Below are 23,791 nucleotides of genomic sequence, written 5' to 3'. Positions count from 1 at the left end.
GGGATAATTGGTGAGTACCAGCGTGTAGTGTGTACCAGGCATAATGCAAGTCCTGAGTCTGAAATATGTCTGTCAGCGAGTCCTACTCCACCTACTTAGACTCCACCATAGACAACGGCAGCATTTCTCCGACCACGTAGCGAGCCACAAGCTCTGTGGCTTCTTTCAGACTGATAGGTTCAACGTTATCTCCGTTATGAGAACCAAACGATAGCCATTGCTGTTTCGGAGCTGAAGGACCAGCGTTCTAAAAGTAACGGAAGTAACTGATGTCTTGTTTGAAAATGTACTTAAGTATTTCATTACTCAAACAGCAAACTAACTTAGGTTACTCGTTACTGCAATAAGTAATCAGAGTACTCTAACGCGTTACTTTGTAACGCTACGTTACTTTGTAACGCGTTATACCCAACTCTGCTTATGAACCACTAGAAGTGTGTGGCAGTGTATTTATCTGAGACTCTGCCATCTGCCTGTATTTCCTTCTTATTTTGTTGTGTTCGGAACGTTTGTGGGCACAGCGGGCATGTGAGGTCAGGACCTTATAAAAAGGAAGCGATAAGTGGAAGTATATGGAAGCAATGTGCTTCTTGAAATCCTCTACGACAGAGAGAAGGTATATCCAGAAATGCACACCAGCTATGATGATGCTTGCAATGCAATTTAATAACCGTACAGTATCATTTAATAATGCAGGTAGCCACAGTGCCAAATTAAAGACATGGACAGAAAGTGGCAACACCCTAAGGCGGTAACTTGAGTGGAGAGAAGCAAGGGAGGAAATGTGTCTTTCCATTTTTGCGACAAATAATTTTTGAAACACATCACACTCAGAGTGCAATGTTTCGGTATGTAACTGTTTTTATCTAATTAAGGATTTTAAAAATGCACACAAAAGTATAAGGACTGTAAGAGTCTGTTAGAGTCTACAGTCATGGTAGCTGCTCTATGGGGAACTGCCCATTGGTTCGACAGCCCATTGGTTCGACATCCCATTGTTCCGACCATATTAAACTCATTGTTTCGAAGTCCGTTCCGAAATCATCATGATTCCCTGTGGTTAAGGTCTGGTTAGGTTTAGGCACAAAAAACACTTGGTTAGGGTCAGGAAAAGATCATGGTGTGGGTTAAAATGAAAAAGAAAGTGACAAACACAGTCGGACTAATATGGACCAATGGACCAATAACATGGACCTGCTCTGTGAGACTTTGCTTATGCACAATGATGTTTTTAAATGCTAACATCTGCACGCTAACATGCTTAAGTTAAGCAGGCATAAGGTTCACTGTGTTCACCGCCTTTTGATTTCACCTAATTAGCATTTAGCATTGAGCACAAAGTAGCCTATAGATAAGACTGACTGACACCGGCTGGAGTACTGCCACAGAAGCTAAGCTATGTACTGCTGTTGATGGGGGCAGCAGCAAAACATATTTTAGCCATAAAAAAAATTAGTTAAAGTGTATGCTATGTTTAGAATATTTTTCACCGCTTCATCTTGCCATCAGACAGCCCTTTCCGACAAGAAACTAAACTGAAAGTGAATATTTTCTATGCTCTCTTTAAAGGCAGACATCATTGACAAAAACAGTACCTTAATTTGCTGAACATGGAAGCTGCTGGTCTACTGCTGTCTTCATCACCTAGTTTGTTTGTGTTATTGTGTGACTAAAGTGTTGTTTTAAAGGGTTAGTTTGGATTCACCAAAGTCATACAGTAACACAAACAAATGCAATCCTAAAGGCAGGGGTAGACCAGCAGCTCCAATGATCAGCGAGGTAAAATTTGCAGGTTTTGCCAATGGAGTTTGGTTGCTTTGAAGGGAGTGATAAAATGCTTTCGCAGCCCTTTGCAACTGGTAACGCTTTAGCAGTTACCAGTTGCAAAGGGTTGTCTGACAGCAAGGTACAGTAGTGAAAATATTCCAATATTGTTTTTTTTAATGGCTAAAATGTATTTAGCCAACGAATTCTCATAGAATGGTTCGTATGATATACTACAAGTTTGCACCCCACGAATGTCATAACGTCCTTAACGTACAGTAATGTAATTAAGGTAAAGTTATGGAGGTTAGGTGTGGGCAATAATAGGTACTGTGGTTAGGTTTCGGAAAAGAAACATGGTGACTGAGGACATACCTTAAAATTACTCAAAAATCACACGGATCCAAATATGCGACTCAATATGAAAGTTTTTTGTGACCCATCCACCACTCCAACCTGCCTTCTTACAAGCGCCAGGGACTGCTTCCTTGTTTACTGCCGTCAGTGCATTGGTCACATAGCCTTTCAAAATACATGGGATATGTAAGAATTTGGTTGCATATGAAACATTTGTGAGAACAACCTGGTTTTGCTGCTGCCCCAGTCTGCAGCAGCACACTGCTTAGCTTCCGTGGAGGTACTCCTGCTTGTCTCTCAAACTCAGGACGCACTGACCTACTATCCACTCTACTGTAGGTAATGCACTGACTATGGATAAGTACCTCATATCTTTAAGAAAGCATCTAAGCCTCAAATTTACAGTAATCATCTTAATTGGATTACAGTGTACTTAAAGTGACAGCCTAACACAATGTGATGGAGAACAGTACTGCCTGTGTTAAGTGGAGGAAGCAGCACTGCACTTCATCAGGAATATTCTGAATCTGTATGTGAACAATGTGACTGTCATAGAGGCAAGACCTTGGCTGTCCTATTGATGAGTGACACTGAGAAATCCTGACTTTCAGGTGTAGTGAGCCATCTGGAAATCAGGTGTGGATTCTGGTTGATGTAGTTAGATGAAAATAAAATACATGGAGTTACAGAGTGGTAGAAATACGTGGGTGTTAATGAAATTAGTTGCGCTGCTAGCAGCCTTCTAATGATGCGTGTTGTTTATGACATGCAGGGCTGTGCATGGAGAGTAGTGGTGGGTGACACTTGCAACTGTAATAGCATTGCTTTAGGAGCTTGCCAGTGGGTTGTCATGGCACCAGGTATTCGGATACATGAGTAGGAGGTGTGTTGTGCTACCGTACAAGGATCTCTCCCACACTCGTGAAAAGTTGTGTGTTTGTGTATGCCACCAACGGGTCTGTATGTCTGAGTATTGTGTGTCTGTTTGTGTTGTGTGTGACTTGGCTTTAATAAATGTCTCACTAATATCAAAAATAGTTGCATAGCACTGGCAGATTTTTCTCAATGTATACTGTGTCCAGGCTTAGTGTTAAATTAAAGCATCAGTCACTTATAATTTCCACAGAAAGATTAAAAGATTTTCACAATATGATTGTGTGGTTTTATAACCCAGAGGAGAATGCGTACTTTGTTTGTTTTTTGGGGAGTGGGATATTTTAATATTCACCCAGATTTCACCCATATTCTGACTCATCTCTCAGTGGGAGCCAGGAGGCAAAGAATAGGAAGAATGAGTCATTTTACCAACTCAGTCACACACCGCATAAATAAAGGATGTGCGTACATGCTCACTTGTGGATGCACTTAGAGGAATAAATGTTACAGAATAGATGTGATTGGTGTTTTTTTTACATTTCTCTGTGAAGGTCAGCGCCTCTGTAAGTGATCAATGAGAGCCTCTTCAGTGGACATCTGGCTGGAAAAAGACTCATGAGAGAAATAATAAAATAGAGGAACTGATACAGAGATTATCCAGCACAGTCAAATCTGGTTTCAGCCTAGTCTTAAACTCAAATGACACTACATGACCTAATGCTTTTAGTGTAACAAGTGCATCATTTATTCACATTAAATCATTCCTTGTTGCAAGTAGTTGAAGAGCAGTTCATGTGCATAGAGAAACAAGCAGCTGTAGTAGCAGAGTATCTAAAGTAGCAGACTGGTAGATGAGGATCGTGTTCTTTGTAGTGCATCAATTACTTGCACAAAAATAGATATTGATTAGGCGGAAAGGGGTTTTCCAGCCATGCGCAGCTGAATCAGTCTCAGGTCAGGACTACTGCCGGGAAGTGTTGGACAGAAGGAGTGTGTGGGCGAGGGGGGGGGATTCAAATGCTGTGTGAGGACCTAACAAGCACTTTATTTGAGGTATACTGATTCCTATAATCTGACATTATGAGGAGAAATGGGGAAACATTCACATGAATACTTTTAAAGTATTTTCAAGATTAATGCATAAATTGATATGGATATTTACCTCTTAAAGCTGGGGTAGGCAGTTTTATTGTGGCTTCATTGGGCAAAAATCCCATAATAACCTTTAAACATGTTGCAAATCAAGAAAAGTCTAGACATCTGCACCTCCTCTTGGTTCTGTTTTCAGGGCTTAGAAAATCTATTGGCTGTTCTACAAATGTGTACACATCCCTTTAGTGAAAGCCTGATTCAATGGCAGACAATCCTGCAGAGAGAGTTGTTATTGCAGCATTGGCAGCAACTGCGTACACTGCAAAGCAACCCAATAAAGGAAGACAGACATATCAAAGAGAGAGTCTAAAATGGAGTCTGTCAGTATCATTGAAGCATTTCAGAAATGGAGGGAAAATGTTGCTAATAGTTTAGCCTTCTGGTAACCAGAGCTAAAAGTTCACACTTATGTAGCTAACATTAGCGTGAACCTCGAATCACCGTGCATCTTCTGTCTCACCACCTGCTGCTATAGAGGAGGACAAGCAGCTCCAGGGACTGACCCCCAGTCAACGACCACAGCAACCCCAATCCAGCCAGCGCAAACCCCAGCTCCAAGGGATAACACGGCCCCAACTTTCTGCCAAATCAGCAAACTTTGTGTTATTGCCATTACACAACACCCGCCTCTGCCACCAGCTGTGACACCCAGTGCTGGGGGGTTTGCACTGGCCAAATTCGAGCTGCTACAACTGCCAAAAAAAGGTCTGTCTCTCGAGATGCTGCTGGCTCTTCCCACGGGGAAGCAGTCCACAGTAGTGGGAAGCGAGGCGGAGTGGTTAGTTAGCTATTTCATGTCTCACGACTGCAGGTGGAGGGTGTAAAAGTACATAAGTATTGTAAGTGAAATGTACTTAAAGTATCAAAAGCAAAACTACTTATTATGCAGAATGACTCCTTATTGTTGTTTCTTATGTTATTACAGAGTATATTATTCTGTCTATTTTACTAACAAATACATGTAAGAGCATTTTAATGTCGTAGTTCTACAGTGTGGAGCTGATTTTAGGTACTGTGTGCACCAGTGGATAGATTAGTAGCATAATACTGCATCATATCATATATCATGTGTTTTCATGCCTCCGCTCTCACAATAGCCATGGCCTGAGGCTTTATGTTTTCTTGTTGTCTGTCCGTCCAATGCTTGTGAATGTGATATTTCAACACCTTGAGGAAATTTCTTGGCACAAACATCAACTTTGAGTCAAGGATGTACTGATTAGAATTGAAAGGTCAAAGGTGAAGGTCACTGTGACCCCATCCATTGCATTCTTGTTAACACAATATATCAAGAACACCTTGAGGGAATTTCTTCAAATTTAGCACTGAGTGAAGGAACTGATTGGAATTTGATGGTTAAAGGTCAAGGTCACTGTGACCTCACAAATCATGTTTTTGGCCATAACTCAGGCATTCATATGCTAATCATGATGAAATGTCACACAAATGACTAATAGAATAAATGATGATGAAGTGATGACATTTTATGTCCAAAATGTTAAAGGTCAACTTCACCGTGACATCATATTTTTCTACAAAAATACCTTTGTGGCCATTAATCAGCATCATAACTCAGGATCAGAAGTGGAGACTTTTGGTCAGATATTGAATTGGTGACACTAATCTTGGGTGCTGATTGTATAGATCTTCTGTGCTGTTTGGGCGGAGATGTGTGTGAAGCCTCTATGTTTTAATGGACATAAATGTAAACTGTAACTGCAATGTGACTGGTGACACATTCAACCACGAGGCAGTAATTCTAGTTTTAATGTTTAAAGTAAGTAGTCACTTTAAAAGTCAAATAAATGAAATGGAGTAAAAACTGTAATATATCCCACTGAGATGGAGTATAAGTTACAGAGGCATAGATTAGAAATACTCAAGTAAAGTACAAGTGTGTAAAAAATGCACAGTACAGTAAGTACAGTACTTGATTAAATGCACACTCAAAAAATTAAGGGAGCAGTTAATGGTTACAGTATAACATCAAGTCCCTTAAACTTCAGGGATATCAATCTGTCCATTTTGGAAGCACAAGTGATTATGAATCAGTTTCACCTGCTTTGGTGCAGATGAAAGTGACAACAGGTGCAATGGAGAGGCAAAAGCAAGACAACCCCCAAAAAGAGAATGGTTTTGCATGTGGTGGCCACAGACAGTTTCTCTCTCCTTATCATTCCTTATTGATTCTTCTCTAGTTTTGTGTTCTGCTAGTGTCCTTGTCAGTACTGGTAGCATGAGACAGTACTCGCAGCCCAGTCAGGTTGCACAGGTAGTCCAGTTCCTCCAGGAAGACACATCCATATGTGCGGTTGCAAGAAGGTTTGCTGTGTCTCTGCTGTGAGGAGAGCTGAACATGGCTGTAGAGGGTCATCAACCCAGCAGCAGCTCATTTGTGCAATGAGGAACAGGAGGAACACTGCCAGAGCCCTACAAAATGACCTCCAACAGGCTACTAGTGTGCATGTTTCTGACCAAACTGTCAGAAACAGACTCCATGAGGGTGGTATGAGGGCCTGACATCTTCTAGTGGGACCTGTGCTCACAGCCCAGCACTGTGCTACTTGATTGGCATTCGCCAGAGAACACCAGAATTGGCAGGTCCGCCATTGGTGCACCGTTCTCTTCACAGATGAGAGCAGGTTCACACTGAGCACATGTGACAGGTGTGAAAGAGTCTGAAGACACCTTGGTGAACATTATACTGACTGTAACACCATCCAGCATGACTGGTTTGGTGGTAGATCAGTGATGATATGCGGAGGCATATCCTTGGAGGGTCGCACAGACCTCGATGTCATAGCCAACGGTACCCTGACTGCTGTTAGGTACTGGGGTGAAATCCTCAAAGCAATCCTCAGACCTTACGCTGGTGCAGTGGGCCTTGGGTTCCTCCTTGTGTATGACAATGCCCGGCCTCATGTGGCCAGAGTGTGTAGGCAGTTCCTGGATGACAAGGGCATCAAGAGACTGGCCCTCTCATTCCTCTCGTTCCCAATTGAGCACATATGGGGTGTAAGGTATCATTATCAGTGCAGCTGACACCACCAAGTACTCCCACAGACTCTCGAGAAGCTCACTGATGCCCTGATCCAGGTCTGGGAGGAGATCCCCCAGGACACCATTTGCCAACTCATTAGGAGCATGCCCAGACGTTGTTGACATACAGGCATGCGGGGGCCGTACACACTACTGAGTCACATTATGAGTTGCTGTGATAAAATTCAGGCAAGTTGGATCAGCTGTGATTTCAATTTTGATTTTGAATCTAGCCCTTAATGGGTTGATGATTTTGGTTTCCATTGACCGTTGCTATGTCATTTTGTTCTCAACAAATTATACAATGTACATCAGTAAAGATTGAAGAGAATTTTTCGAGCAGTGTATTTAGTTACATTGCACCACTGCCTTTACAATAAAATACATGACAAAATAGAAAAGGAAGGAATATCTTCCAAAGTGCCCTACTCGATCGTTTTAAAAGGAACTAAAATACAGCACCATGATATTTTTACATTTACATTTTTACTATACATGATTCTTCTCAATATTCTCTGGAAAAACGAATCCATTCCTTTATTAGCACGCATCACTAGCATTTCTGTCCATAATCTACTCCAGATACTGGGCCTTTCCCCCAAAATGGCTTTCCCTGTAATATCATACAAAAGGTGAGATGCTATCCAGATATGGGATGTTCCAGGTTTTTTTCCTCCCTGCTCTCGTCTGTCCTCTCTGTTACCCTCCTGCTGTAATCCCTCTCTTATACTCTCTCACACCCTCTCTGTGTCTCATAGCCATGCAGGCGATTTGAAGATATGGGCTGGAGTTAATCTCTGCAGCATTGTGCTTCACTGCAGTTTAGCCATGGTAGACTGGCTCACGTACCTCCCCAGAGAAAGAAAGGGAGAGGGAGAGAACCGCTTTCATACACTTCCCATCAATGCCCTCCCCTCTCTTTTCTCTCCCACCACATATGGCTTTAATGTGTCTGCTGGTGTTTTCCTGCACCACAGTAAGCATTTCGAGGATGTTCGCTATAAACGTGTTCTTGCTCGCATGAAGTCATGCTGCAGGTGTAGCACAGAGTGAAGACTTTGAGGAGTACATCTGCATGAGGGTCTGCTCGTATGAGCTTAGTGTAATCGATGGCAATCTTTCTTGCTTTGTGTGTTGCAGTTACTTTATGTGTACAATTACAAACACTATTGACAGGTAAGGGTGTAATAAATAGACTGCTGCAGCTGGAGGTAAGCTAATTAAGTGACATTTGCTACCATTTCTTCATTCACTGTCCTTGTTTCTTTCTCCTTTACAACAAAGCACCAACACAGGATCTTTTCGCCCATTCACGGTCTAGACAAAGAGGTCACAGCTCAGTGTGGATTTACCATAAAACATAAGATGTTGTGCGTTTTTTGTAGTGAGGGGTATTGATTAAAGTGAACAAGGAGCTCTTGTAGCTGTCTATGTCAATATGCTAATGATGAAAACTTTTAAGTAACACATAGAAAGCGTTTAGGAGCCTTACCTCACAAGCTCAACTGCTACAAATATACAACACAGTACACATACTTAATATAAGATACATTTCCATTGTGGGGTAACCTTCTTGGGTAGTGAGAACAATATGTTGATAGGTGTAATGAATCCTTTATTACCTTTATTATGCACTTACTAACTATACTTTTTGCATCAACTGCATCTAAAGCACAAACAATGCCTCGATAGGACTTATTAACACTTAATTATGCTTTTTGCAGCTACTGCATTTTAAGCGAGAACAATGCCTCGAGTCCTTATGGCAGTAGGCACTTTGCTGCATGTCATCCCCTCTCTCTTTGAATATCTTTAAAAAGCAAACAAAAAATAAGTTTAAAATTAGGAATTTATTGACCCTTGAAAGGCATAGTTCTTACTTTAGATCCATTAGCTGCAAAAAGCATAGCTAAATGTTAATTAGTGCATGGTTAACCACTAATAAATACATAATAATGTGTTTTATATATGTGCTTACAGTATCTGATAGTAAACATGTGCATGATGCTATTATTAACTCTTACATAGTCTTATTAACACATAAGGTTAATATGCATTCTATAAAGACTTATAAGACCCTTATTACCTAATTAACTAATGTTTAATAGAATAATCGTAATGGAATATTGCAAGTTAAAATAATTTAAGGCTTTCCTGTTCTCTCCATTCTGCATGCAACGCAGCTTGAATTTAAATGCTGTAATGGTACTGCAGCATGACAACAACTTGAATACAACAACTTGGATGTGTTTTGTTTCCATAGGGGGTCCCATTTTGAGCACTGGAATGACAGTTAAAAATCACTCCCACTTGATAGAGATTCAAATATAATTCTACTATTGATTTAATTACATTTCAAGACAAAGAAATAGTTCATGATTAAAATTCCTTTAAAGAGTAACTAAACCCTAAAACCATTTTTTTCAGCTGATAATCATTATTTCTGGTTGTATAGTAAACCATTTTTTTCAGCTGATAATCATTATTTCTGGTTGTATAGTAGTGTTACTGACTGATCCTGCTCAAAATCTTGACAGTTGAAAATCTATATTTTATTTTAAAAATGTGCTATGGAGTGCCCTCTACAGCTTGAAACCTGGTTACTACATTTGAATTTACATTACATTACATTGGAGGCGAATGACTCCTTTTCGGGGCGAATGACGTCACTAACCGTCCACGCTAAAGCCCGCCCTAATCCCTTTACTCCTCCCCTTACTATAAAACCATTCTGTCCCCAGTTATCAAACTGATAGCGAGTAGGTTGGATCAGAGCAGAGAAAGTAGTAGAGCAGAGAGAATAGCTAGTAATTTGTCAAATTGTATTGTTAGCATAGTGTATTTTAGTGTAGGTTTACAGTTAGTAGTGTGTTTATAGTATTTAGGTTAGTTGGTCAAGGAGAGGCGCCGAGGCTCGGGAGTATACATGCGGGGCGGCGAGGGAGGGATGTGGAGGGCCGCTGTGCGGTGAGAGAGAGCCGAGCCTCGGGGGTATATGTGCGGGGCCGCGAGGGAAGGAGGGGTGGATGGATGGGGTGGGCTGCTGCGCGGTGAGCCCAGGCTCCCACAGAGGGAGAAATAGAACCAAGTAGGATAAAATAAGTCAAAGTTAGGCACAGTTAGGGGGGGTTTTCCAAGCCACCATCGGCACAATGAAAATAAGTCTAAGTGTGGAGGAGAGGGACCGGGTAAAGAGGCCAACCTCTTTATGACGATCACTTTTCTTGTGAAGTTCTCCTTTTCATTAGCGAGCTATCCCATCTAGAAACTGATCAAAGGATTCCAGACTTGTTCTCTTGTAAACTCTGATCTTTCGTCTCTCTGCTGCATCCAACATTCCTGACTGATCCGGAATTCATCTTGATCTGCTGATACATTTTGGTCACTTTGCCATCAATGGCAGTTGGTTGCATCCAACTTGGATGGAGCTCTATATGGTCCAAAATGTGTGTGACTGTGTGTGTGAATCAGGCGACTGTTTCTTGGTCTGAGGATGTTTTTGATGTTATAATGTGTTCTAATTGCATACTGTAAACACATACAGTGTAAACTTAAATGAGACAGAATATTCAGAGTGAACTCCAGTGGCACAAAAAGAAACCAGCAGGTGTTGATATAATTAATATCTAAGGAATGTGCTGTGCTCCCGGGGGGTCTAGTCTCCCCCTCCCTCCCTGCCTCCCCCTCCTCTGCGCTCATTCCCTGCCGTAACTGACCTGTCAATCACACAAGATCCTTCGGGAATCCCCTCATCTGTCGAAATCCTGAAGCTCTCACATAATGTCCTGAATGTTTCCACTGAGGAAATTAGCGCTTGATTCTACTGACTGCTGTCTGTCTCCTCTCATCCATGTCTGGACACTGCACGGGGGTGTGGAGAGAAAACAGAGTAGAGAGGTGTCAAGAGAGAATTACACTTACACATAAGAGCTAATTACTACAGAGGAGGAAAAAAAGCAGCATGTGTGAAGACAACTTAAGAGTTAGCTGAAATAATCCCTCTGGATGCAGAGAAGCTGCACAGTGTACCATTAAAAAGAGCACAGACAGCGTCTGCTGGGAGCTCTTGCCTATAAGAAAAAGATTAGCGCTACAGTTCAGGTGGGCTCAGTACAACTTTACTACCACAGTACTTCTGCTAAATGGATTTTATACATGTGCTTAAAGGAAAAAACTAACTTGTGTTTATACTAACCTGCCATGGATATAATTATAGTCTTATTTGCGTCTTCAAAGCCTCGCTTTGTGCATACTTAATGTTTGTAAATGAGACCCCTAGTCATTTTGGATAATCCATCCACTTCATACTTGGTGTGACATGTCCTTATACAACGGTTGGTATGATTCCATTCCTACAAATTAGCGCCCAATGAATGACATTACATACTTAGCGTAAAGTTACAGAGGATAGCTTGAGGCAAGTTAAGTTACTGTTGTTAGGTTAAGGGGGAAAAAAAACATGGTCTAATCTTTAGGTCCTCAACTTTAGGGAAAGAAATATGGTCAAAAAGTACCTTAAAAGTTGAGTCAAATTTCAGCTCTGAACCCAACCTATGTCCTTACGAGACTGATTCCAGCTTTATTCTTTACTCCTATCAGAGCATTGATCATGGATCTCAGCCCTCCAAATTATGTGGGTTATGCACAAATCACTGGCTCATCATTACGTAGGATAGTACGAATTTTGGCACATTACTTTTTGTAGTTAAATGTATGAACAGTGCATGACAGCAGCATGCTTGGTGAACAATTTTCTTTTGAACTAGTCTCTACTGAAGAAATGATGCAGTTGCTCAAAACGTTACCAAATTTAATGTAGCCATCTGCATGACTAGACATCCCCAGGGCAAAAGTGGGAAAATGTGTTTGGCTAAGTTGATCTGTTGGTTCTGCACTCCAGATTGAAATATCTCAACAACCAAAATGCAAACATTTAGTGCAGACACTGGACATCGTTAGTCCTCAAAAGATTTATGCCACTGACATTGATCTTGTGAGTTATCATTTATTGTCATCAGCAAGTCGAACTTTTCACTTAAATATATCAACAAATACCAGATGGATTGGCACAACATGTGGTAAGGCGATTCATGGCTTAAGGCTGGATGTATCCAAATGACTTTTCCTGGCTCACTTCCCACTTGCGTTTTATGTGCATAGCAGAGACTCAGAGCACCTTTTTAGGCTTAAAGTTTTCTTTTATCTTGCACACATAGTTGATTCAATTGTGTGTTGGGCCCTAAGTGCTTTTAAAACGTGGTTGACCACAGAGTACTGTGGCTGAACACATCCTGTGCAGACACAGATAGAGGACTGAAGCTGCTGCTTGTAGTAGTGAAGAAGAGACTTTTGTATAGAATCATACAGAATCACACCACATGAAGTACGGCATATAACTTAAAGGTAATTGTTGTCTGGTGTTACTGCTATTGAAGGACTGATCAGTTTGAGGTTGATAACATGTTTAAATTATTCTGGTGATGGACATAAGATATTCAGGGCCAAATTTACAAAAGGATTGAATCACTTGTTGCGGCTGGCAACCCGTACAGGTGCTTTGTGGTCCTCAAAGCACCTGCCAAGGGGGGAAATACGTCAGCTAGCAAAAAGCATTTTCCTTTCAACACATTCCCGCTTCCAATTAGTCCAATATGGCAGCTTTGTCAGTGGCCCTGCACTCCAAACTCTGATGCTCTAGGTGCCCCTCTGACATCAGTTTTGGATGTGTCAGTTTCTGTGTTGATTTCCAGTTGTTACATGCTACTGGGTCTTTCAAAATAAAGTTCCGACTTTACAGAAAATGTAGGTTTTGCCACTAAAACTACTGTAGGTTTAGACAACAAAACTACAAGGTTAGGTTGAGAAAACGTATCATGGTTTGGGTCAAAATAACTTTGTTTGTTACAATAACTTAACATGTATGACACTTGATGACTATCTCACATTCGCCAGTAACACCTTACGTGGTTGACGAAACTCAAGTTGATTTTTGGTTTCATGCAGGATACAAACACTATTCTACCACACTATTGCCATAGATAGGATTACATTAGAGTTAACTAAAGGCCTTGTCTTTCTTGTCTTATTTTGGTAGAAAAACATTCAAACACTGTATTAGAACACCCTGAGAGAGAGCCACTGACCAGGCTGCCCTATTTGATTATTACTGGCTTTTTGCACATATGTAAAATATGTAATATGTATATATTTGGTGAAAAATTGGCCCTTTTCCATGCAAATAAGCCCCACTGCAACAATGGTCCATTTCACAAAGATTGGCACGAAAAGCCACACACACGTTACAGTGAAATTATTAGCATCTTTGGAGAGTTGGTGGCAAGTGAAGTGCATTTTTTAAGGTTGTCATATCCAGATTTGTAATTTATCAAATTTCTTGCCTGAAATTTTGAGGAACCACCCGCCATTGTGCAACCTGCTGTGTTCTTGGTGCAAACATTTATACTTTGCCTTATGGATAATTGCAATCAGACACAACAAAAGGGAAACTTGCTCTTATGTGAACTGGACGTTGAGATGCAAGTGATGCACAATTTATGATGCAATGAGCGGCCACAATCCATTTTTGTTAAATTGCCCATTATTTTTTCATGTGGTGCCTGCATGAGGCCAAACAGTTAAACAAAGCTATTGTCCCTGGGCTCCATTGCTTTTAACTGGCCCTCCCTCATTTACATAAAAGCCCTGAAATCTTGAGGCTAGTGGAGGTTTTAAGGTCTGACCTGAGTTTGAACCCAGTGGAAAATCCAATCTCAGAAAGATTCATAATGTGTCTCAGATGCCCCATCACCCCCACTACCCTCCCCCTTTATTACAGACACACACCCAGTGTAAGGAGAGTCATAAAACAAATGAGCTGGTGTTACCAGATAGCATCTTCTTGAGTACATGCATTGTCTGTGTGTAGCTACACCACTCAAAAGATGTCACCAGTTAGTGCAGAATGCAGCCGTTTTGATATTCACTTTGATATTTGTAAGCTAGCGGGAGTGTAGCTTGCTCTTTATATCCTGCTGCCGGTAGAAGAGCCTTCTCTGCAGCAGCTGTGCATAGATAGACCCAGTGGCTGTCACCTGTAATGAATCACTAGCTCCCAGCATCATGTCTGTGCAGCTTGATAAGACCTTCTACTTTCGGCGTATCTATCCCATCACCTCAAACACAGAGAGAGAAAAAGAGGAAAGGGGAAGAAAAAAAGAAAAGGCTTCCTTTCCTCTGTCTGCGTACGTTCTGGTGCTGCCTCGTCAAACAATCGCATCTCCCCCTCCAAACCCATTAGCATTTTTATTAGCACGTAGAGAGTAAAGTGGATTATTTACTAGCCTGACAACCCCCACCCTTCTCCACCAGCCCGTCCTTTATGCTGCATGTTGCTGGGGACAGGAAGAGAAATGACCCCAACTTCCTGCGGTAAAAAAGCAGCAGCCAGAGATGAAGGCTTGGACTTTAACAGCAGGGCTGAGAGGTCAACTACTGCTCTGTTTCTCCCACGGTCACTTTTAGAAATATCAGTTTTCCAGACAGATTCATTTCAGTCAGAAGAATTAAACTGGAGTCAAATCTTCATTGTATCACAAGAGATGTTTGGTTTACAAACAGCAGTTACTATAGACATTTCAAATTACCATATTAGATACCAGTAAATAGATAAAGGAAATGCAAAATGAAGCCTCTGTTGGAGCACATTATTGCCTGTGCACATTGAGCAGCTGTTGTAACTTAATCTTTTAACACTTCAGTTTTATCATGTAATGTGGTTCCCAAGGGTGCAGTGCTATTTCTTCAAGTGCTGCAGTGCACCTTTAACGGGCGTGCAAGTGTGCACATGCACACTTAAATTGTGGCTTATTTCGAGGGTTATGTAACCTATGGTGGCGGGTTCACATTATTAGTCAGGCTGGTCTCATGCAAGATTCATATGTATATCTTAGAAAAGTAATGCACCACAATTTGTATACAACCTACGCAATCACGAGCCAGAAATTTCCTATAGCCCAAGTATCAGGAAGACTGCAATCATGTGACCAATCTGCTAGCAAAGTGAGAAAGTAGTACAATGACCGAAAGTCCACATAAGAAGACAGGTTGGTCTAGTGGATGGTTCATAAAGCACAGGACTATGCCCCAGGAGACTGGTGGTCAGAACTGTGTGAAAGTGAATTTGAGTTATTTTAAGGTACGGCATCACCATGTTTCTTTTCTAAACCTACCTAACCTACGTAACACTTGCCTAAACCTAATCTACAAAACTCTATTTGCCTTGATCTTTGTAACTTTACTTGCCAAAACCTAAACTACATAATTTTACTTGCTTTGAACTTATCTTTATAACTTTACTTGCCTTGTCTTAATCTACGTAACTATACTTGCTAAAACCTAACCTGCGTATCTTTACTTTCCTTGACATAACCTTTGTAACTTTACTCACATACATAACTACATTACTCAACTTGCCTTACCTTACTTGGATGGGCTTTATGAATAGTTGAGAATGTTACGCAAGAGTGTGATACCATGGATGTAGTAAGTTGTAATTAGCATGGCATTAAGCAATGATAGGCTAACAAACAGTTGTTTGTTTTGAATGATTTAATTTATTTACTTGTGCCAAGCAACTGAAGCCTTATATGAAACATCCATTCTGAGGAAAAGCTGCAGTGCATGCAGAGGTCAAGCTCATCTAATAGGCTAGACTTTGAAAACACAGCTAAGCATTTCCTGCAGGCATTGTGAACCCAGCACAAGTTTAACGGGCTGGCCTTGTAATCTCTCTATTGCACCTGCATCACAAATAAAGAAACCTACAGACTGCATATTTCATATACAGTAAGCTAGCTATTGACTGAGAAAAACAGAAATTAATTCACTGTCCATTTGTTTTTATTGGCTCTCTTGTATGACACTTAAATGATGATTTGATCTTCAAGCGCTTAAATAAAATTAGGCCTGAATAAATGTCAACTGAATTATGTGACATTCTTTGAATATTCCATTTCCTCACTAAGAAAACCACCAGACACTGACCCTGCTAAAGCCGACACAGTGACTATCATAATTACAGTTAGGAAAACTATGCCTTCAGTCCAGTCAAAACACAGTCGAGTTGATATACAGTGTTGTGGCCTTGTTGCGCTCCAAGCCAAACTCAATTGATCCCAGCTCTGCTATTTATATAGACTTACATTTTATGTGACCTCTCAGTGTTCTGTCGATAGCTGGGAAATAACAGAACCAATTTCTGTTAGAGCTCTGTTACTCCACAATGCACTTGGAAAGCACCACTTAATGCCTCAACTTATGTTTAGTAGCTGTGTGTGTATTTGTGTGTAACTATATGCGTGTGTGTGTATGTGTCTAAGACCAGTGCAATACTGGACTACCAATACCTGAAATGTCACCAGGTGTCAGACCAATCTAACAGTACAAAATGTATTTCATTAATGTGTAACTGACATACTGTACTGTTTGATATACTGTACAGTGTACAGAGCTTTAGAGCTTTAGTGCCTGTGCTACACCTATGCTATATTATCTATCTATCATTTAGAAACAAATAGTTTATTCGCCACTTTGCTTGCATTGAAAGGAAGTGAAGGCAAATATTTGTATGTTGATTTCACGCATGTGTGACCATGCCCTTAAAGAGTGACCACACTGTGGCACATTATCTGGCTTGCACTGCCACCTATTTGTGATTCCATGCTTTTCCATACCCACTGCTACAGTTGGTGTTGTCACCTGATCACACCTAGCTGTGATTATGTGTGTGGTCACAGGCACAACAAACATACACCTCTTAACTCTATGAAGCCAGTACAGATATGGTTTTCCTGCATTCAAGATTTAGGGCTCTAGTTTCCCGGCGCAGCGCAGGGTGGCGCAGGGTGGCGAACCCCACGCAGAGCTAGTTTCGAGCAGCGCAACCCGAGGTGCGCTGAGATGGGTGTGGCAGCGCAGCAGGGGGAGGTGTTGACAGATCCAGCTTGGCGCAGTGACAGTTTCATGCCAAAAGGCTTCGCCGAAGGTGTGCTAAAAGCTCACCAGCTGAAACCAGGTCTACTGTCAGCGCAGGCAGAGCACAGCCGGTGTAAGCCGAAGTTTGGCTGACTGGCGGACAGTGCGCACACGTCACCAAAACCTCACAGGCAGGTTTCCAGAATATCAGGCACATTAACGATGCAATAAATACCCAAAAAACCACTATTCAATGCAACTATCTGCAATCAGCACATAAATGTATCTCTATATCGACTGTCCCGTCACATCTGATGTCAGATCAAAGGGGATTGGCACCGTTTGGCACGTTTGGCACGCGTAATGGAAACCCAACCTGATTTGATTAACACAGCTGCAAACTAATGAGTTCACATCCCTCTCAGCCAACCACAAACAGCCACAGCATCAGATAGGGAGTATATATTCAGCATCTGTCATCTTAGAAAAGTCAAAAGAAAAGAAACAGAGTGAGACTGCGAGAGAGAAAGAGAGAGCGCGCGCGCACGAGAGAAACGCAACATTGATTTACAATTGTGGTGACCTCCTCCCAGGCTACCTTTGCATCATCAGCCCGTGGAGGTCTGCTCGCAGTTCCGTATATTCGGACACTGCGAGCTTGGACCTCCCGGACCAAAACATCAGTTTCCTCCTGGGAGAAGTTTGGCCGTCCAACGCTGCTGCTCTCTTCTGCCATGGCGAATTGAGTAAACTCTCATTACGCCTTCGCGCGGCGCATTTAAGGGCGAGGAGAGGGGCTCATTTGATTGGTGTGATGTGTGTAAAACCCACTCCACGCCTTCTCTCCTCCCTCTTTCCAACTTGCGCAGGTAGGAGGGACAGAGGTGGGAACGAGGAGTAGCTGCGCCAGGCACACGGTGTGCCAAACTTGCAAAATCCGCCTGGCCACACCCAGTTGGTGAAGCACTGAAGTGCCAAAAGCTGCAGTTCCTCTAATGGCCACTTGAGGCTGGCTCTGGAAGCCAGTCCCTCCCATTAGACCCCCATGTTAAAATGCTCAGCATTACAACAGAAATACACGTTTACACCCTGATACAAAAACAATTATGGTCTCTTTTGTTTATTTCAGCATTCATGACAAGTGTACGGGGGTACATTTTTTCTATAACTTTTATATTTATATTTTAATAAGGCGTTAAGTTACACATGATTAAGGGCAGGCCACTTTGAGTGACAGGCTGTCTGTTGATAGTGTCCTCAGGCTTTGAGTCATTCCTCTACAGCACCAGCCTTGCCACAGATATGGTGCCTCCTGGCAAAAAAAAAAAAAAAAAAAAAAAAACAAACCATGGAGAGATCAGAAATGCAGAGCTCAAGGCTTCAAAACTGGAGTGCACAGACCAATGTGTGATATCATGGCAGCTACGTCCATTATTTTTACAATCTGCGGTTTAAAGCACTGTCTTTGCAAGCATTCGTAAATTTCTTCTCAAGTAAGTTTTGTACTTTTCTGTTATAAACAAGGTATTTTTTTCAAATAGGCAACTGTGTAGAGATGTTTAGATGGGCCTTGGTTTATGTATGTTTAAATGGGGAAATCCTCTGAAATACATAAATACATGAAGGTATAAGTAGAGTGTGACCAATACATTGGCCATGCGTACTGATTGCTATTTAAATATATATTGGCAATAGTGTATATGTTGGCTAATAAGCATAAAGAAAATGCAGTGCACACATGACAAAATTTGCTTGAAATAATTTAGAAACGGCATGAAAATTACTGTGAAATGTCCCCATCGACAAAGGGGTCCTTAACAAAACTGTTTTGTTTTTTTTAATTTGTTTTTTTTTTTTTTTTTAAATCTTATACATTTATGTTTTAAAAAAAGAAAGACAATCATAGGCATGTTTTTTCCAAAATGTAAAATTTCTTTGTACTTGCCTCAAAAAGGTTGTTTGTCTAACAGTTTTTTAATGTGAATGCTGCAGTGGGGGAATGCATGCAAGAATGAGTGCGTCAGCAAACTGTCTCCCATCTCCAAAGTGTAATGTGTTTTATTCACTCAGTTTGATTAACAAAGATTTGACTCCAGATGGTTGAGATAATTTACATCTATCTCTGTCCCCCTCCCTGTCTCCAGGTAGCATTGTGTATCTGGGGATGATGTTTGGAGCCTTCTTTTGGGGCGGTCTCTCAGACAAGGTGGGCCGCAGGCAGTGTTTGCTGATATCCATGTCCTTCAATGGCTTCTTCGCCTTCCTGTCCTCCTTTGTACAAGGCTACAGTATGTTCCTCTTCTGCCGCATGGTATCTGGCTTTGGGTGAGTTCACGCTTCCCTTCTCTTGAATATTATTCAACTTTACACCCTGTCCTCCTCAATGTGTTTGAGAGACTGAAGTCCCTCTGAGGACTTCTCCCTCTCCAGTCTGATCTGATCTGTCCTCCCACCAGTTCCTCTGCTGTCTCCCTCCCTCCAAAGTCAAAGCACATGACAAGAGGTTATTCTAACAGCCTGGCACCAGCCCATCTACATCCCCTGAGTGGGGTGGAGGGAGACAGAACAAAGCAAAACAAAAACGTTAGCAGAAATGAGTCAAGCACAGTAAATGAACATTTGTGCGCTGTAGCACTGGTGTGGTCTGCTTGGCTGCCCACAGCCTTGATAAATGACAAGCCCACCCATCACACTGATCTGACTGGTCTTATATGACTTATTAAGGTCACCTCCATATCAAACGTCAAGCCACTCAACAATTCAATGTACAGTGAAAAGAAAAAAATATGTGACCCAGTTTGTACAATAACATTTCATTGGACTAATGGTTATGACTTAAAGGAATACTTCACCCCCCCAAATGACCATGTGTATTTCAATTACTTATCCTGTGTTGCACTGAATCTATTGCCACATATTTTTTGTTTTCCTACAAAAAGCAGTGCACCCAAATTCATGCATATCCCACATATATTGAAAGACTACAATCACATGACCAATGTGCTGATGGCAGTAAACAAGGAAGCAGTCCTGAGTGCTCAAAGGAGGCAGACTGGGGTGACGAATGGGGGAAAAAAAAAGTACGTAACTGTAACATTAAGGACGTAAATTTTTTGGATATCGTATGAACTGTTGTGTATACATTTTTGGTAGGATATCATACAATCTGTTCTATGAGAACATGTTGGTTGAATTCATGGAGAAATTTTTCTCACATGCCTCCACAGAGAACAAATAATTCAAAAACTGAAGAAAATTCTTGATGAAAAGAAGTTATAGGGGTCCACATTTTCAACAAACCTATATGAAACAATATCAAATACATACAATACAATATCAAAACATCCGTTAACAAACTCACTCACAAATCATGCAGCATAATCCAAGTCTCATTCATCCAATCTTGTGCTCAGTATTTCCCAAACAGACATCCCTTTCCTACGGGGAACTTAAATGAAAAGTGAAACTTTTCAATGTTCTCTTCAAGGCCAGACTCTGTTGACAAAAACAGTAATTTTACCTTGTCGAACACAGGAGCTGCTGGTCTAACACTGCCCCAATCAGAAGTTTGTTTGTCTTATTGTTTAACTTTGGCAGCTCTGAACGAAGACTTTAAAACACCAAAGTGACACACTAATACAAACTTACTAACTGATTGAGACAGCAGTAGACCAGCAGCTCCTGTGTTCAAGGGGGGTAAAATTACTGTTTTTGTCAGTGGAGTCCAGCTTTGAAGATAGCATAAATACATTTCACTTATTGTTGAGTTGCCTGTTGAAACGAGCTGTTTGTTTGGTAAGTACTGAGCATACAACCAACTAAATGAGACTTGGATTATACTTCATGTGTGAGAGTGTGTTAACAGATATTTTGATGTAGTTTTGTTGTTGTCAAGCTTGGACCCCTAAGACTTTAATTCATCAAGAAATCCTTAAATTTTTGGGTTTGTTGTTTACCACAGAGGCATGCAAGACAAACAAAATCAGTGTAACATGGGGTGAGTAATTGATATACAAATCGTCCTTTGGGGGTTGAAGTATTCCTTTAAGTTTAGATTATATTTATGAAACCAAAAATATAGATTAAAGTCAGACAAGGCCATTGTTGGCCTGAGGGCTCACATGTGATTGGTTCAAAAAACACTGCCTCTATTTGAGGGAGCTGTCAAAACAGAGACAAATAGTAAGAAAACATTATTTTCAGGCTGCTGTACCAGAGAATCCTAAAATTCATTTGAGTGTGTAGTGTGTACACATCTCCATCTCATCCATTAAACCCACAAGTCCAGCCCTGTTGCCAGCACACCCAGTTTAATCGTCCTGTTCTGGCAACAGAGTTACCTGATTTGCACTCATCTCACTTGTGTTTATTTACCAGTAAGCCTGTCATTCTATCTGAGTCCAAAAAAACAGCTTCTGCCTTAATGGCTCTGCGTTAAATTTTTAATTAGTGGCTTTAGCTTTTATTTCATCACTTAATTCTCAATCTGTACTCAGGTGCGTATTTATGATGGGGGTAAAAGAGATTTATGACTGCACAATAACTTTTAGAAATACGTAACATTTTGGTGGAAATCTGCCTGAACAGATTTCGAGGGAAACGTTGGCTTTTCCATCTTTTTTACAACCTCAGTGTGGGAGAAATACGATCTGGCATTGAACATTGTTGCAAGTTTGACCAGATTCTGCTAGTTTCATTAAGATTTTCCTTACCTCATTAACTTTCCTAATACCATAAACTGTCTCCACAAATAGAAAAAGGAGATTTAAACTATCAATTTGTCAGATTACACAGATTGAGTTCCACAGCTATGGCTTGAACTATAGTATATGGGAACAAAGTGTAATAAGGGACAAGTCATAATGTGAAAATGAATTCTTAGAGTACATATATTTAATCTGAAATCTGAAATATTTTGCCAGAGGCATTATGTTTTTGGGTTGGGCATTTGGTCAGATTCTGAAAATGTGTGTGAAGCATCCATGTTTTAGAATATGCAGTTCCTTTGTGGCAACATCCATATATGAAACACTGTCTACTGTACTGGGGACAGACATGGATGTAAACTGTAACTACAAATTGACTGGTTGGCGGAGACATGCAAGCGTGAGGTAATAATTCTAGTTCCTTCATTAAGTCCAACAAATCTGAAATACAGTGGAATAAAAAAGTTGTTGACACACAAACTTAAAACTACACTGTATTATATGTTACGCTGAATGGGCTCCAGAGCCCCATAAATAGAAACAAATGTGCAACAACAATGAAAACATAGATACAGTATGACAGAATATAACAGAGTCTGCATCACACTTGCAACATCCTCTTTCATTTACCACTTTACTGTGGTCCATAGGCCCGTTTCCACTGAAGAAGTTCCTGGTACTATTTGGGGGGCAGGAACTACTACAGGAACATCCTCTCACTCGGCACTCTCAACCACCGTGTCTCCACTGAGAGACAGAGTAGGACAAAGGTTCCTGTAAAGTTGCCGGGCTCTGTATGTGACGTAATCGTTGCGCGACCATTTTGACCGGGGCGACGTAGGGGCGTAGGGACACCGGTCACGGTCCGTGAAAAAAATATTTTTTCCTGCGGATGTCTCAGTTACAACATGATTGAGCTAACTGGAGTAGTTTCATGTTGTATCCGACAATGGGAGGCTTTTAACAGATGACGTCCTGATGTTAGCTTTGCTGCTGCTGTTAGCTGTCCCTGTCAGCTGCAGCAACTGATGCTTTCTAGACATCTTGATTTCCCATAACTGAATAAATACCACACATAGCAACACAAAACTGCTTTGCTAGCTCAATCATGTTGTAATATCCGCTGGAAAAAATATTTTTTTCACGGACCGTTTATTGAGTTATTACCAGTGTTGGGTAAGGGTTACTTTAAAAGTAATAAAAGTATGTTACTGCGTTACTTTCTAAAAAAGTAACCAGTTACTTTACTGCGTTACTCCCTGAGTAAAGTAACTCCATTACTTCAAAAGTACTTCCAACGTTACTCCCTGAGAAAAGTAACTCAAGCACTTTTAAAGTAGGCTACTTTTGAGTATTCTACATTTCCTATTGGGCAATGGACCACAGAGCGCTAAGCCTACATTTTTTTGTCTCCAAAATTAAAGTTATGGACCACTTGCCCTTCACTGAGATCCAATTCTCCCATCACAGCCATCACTTTGACCAGTAGAAACACATAACGATCTGCTGCTGTAGACAACTGTATGACAACAACACCCCAGCATTTTTAATATTTCCTCTAAGGATGTTACCACACAGAGTAAAAGGGGAAATTATGGTGTGAAACAGCAGAGGCACTTTGTCAGCCCGCTGAGTTAACGTTACTGTCATTAGCATCAAGCTACCAAACAATGGTACATCCTCATGGTCGGACATAAAGTAATAACATTAACAAATAGTGGCGGGGCTTTTACTCACCACAACTGCAGAGGCTCCCAGCTTCATTTGAAACAAACTACACTATAGACGGTCCGTTATTTATTAATCCTTCTGTGTTTATATATTTACTTTTTATCTGCTCTGTTGTCTTTATAAAGTTAACATATCGCACCGTTATTTCAAACTCAACACTTGTTTCAAATTAAAAGCCCCTTATAACCTCGGCT

At 41.0% G+C, this 23,791-nt stretch overlaps 1 protein-coding gene across 1 annotated transcript in view; it reads left to right on the top strand.

Annotated features, from left to right (window-relative positions):
• The window catches only part of LOC126395142 (synaptic vesicle glycoprotein 2C), a 77,805-nt gene that overhangs the window by 19,400 nt on the left and 34,614 nt on the right, over window positions 1–23,791 (top strand). Inside the window, exon 3 of the mRNA XM_050052356.1 lies at window positions 19,305–19,485. Within this exon, the coding sequence (XP_049908313.1) occupies window positions 19,305–19,485 (181 nt within the window). The remainder of the gene's footprint in view (window positions 1–19,304; window positions 19,486–23,791) is intronic.

Source organism: Epinephelus moara, chromosome 9, assembly GCF_006386435.1.
Source record: "Epinephelus moara isolate mb chromosome 9, YSFRI_EMoa_1.0, whole genome shotgun sequence".
Taxonomy (NCBI): domain Eukaryota; kingdom Metazoa; phylum Chordata; class Actinopteri; order Perciformes; family Serranidae; genus Epinephelus; species Epinephelus moara.
This window is presented reverse-complemented; position numbering and strand designations above follow the sequence as displayed.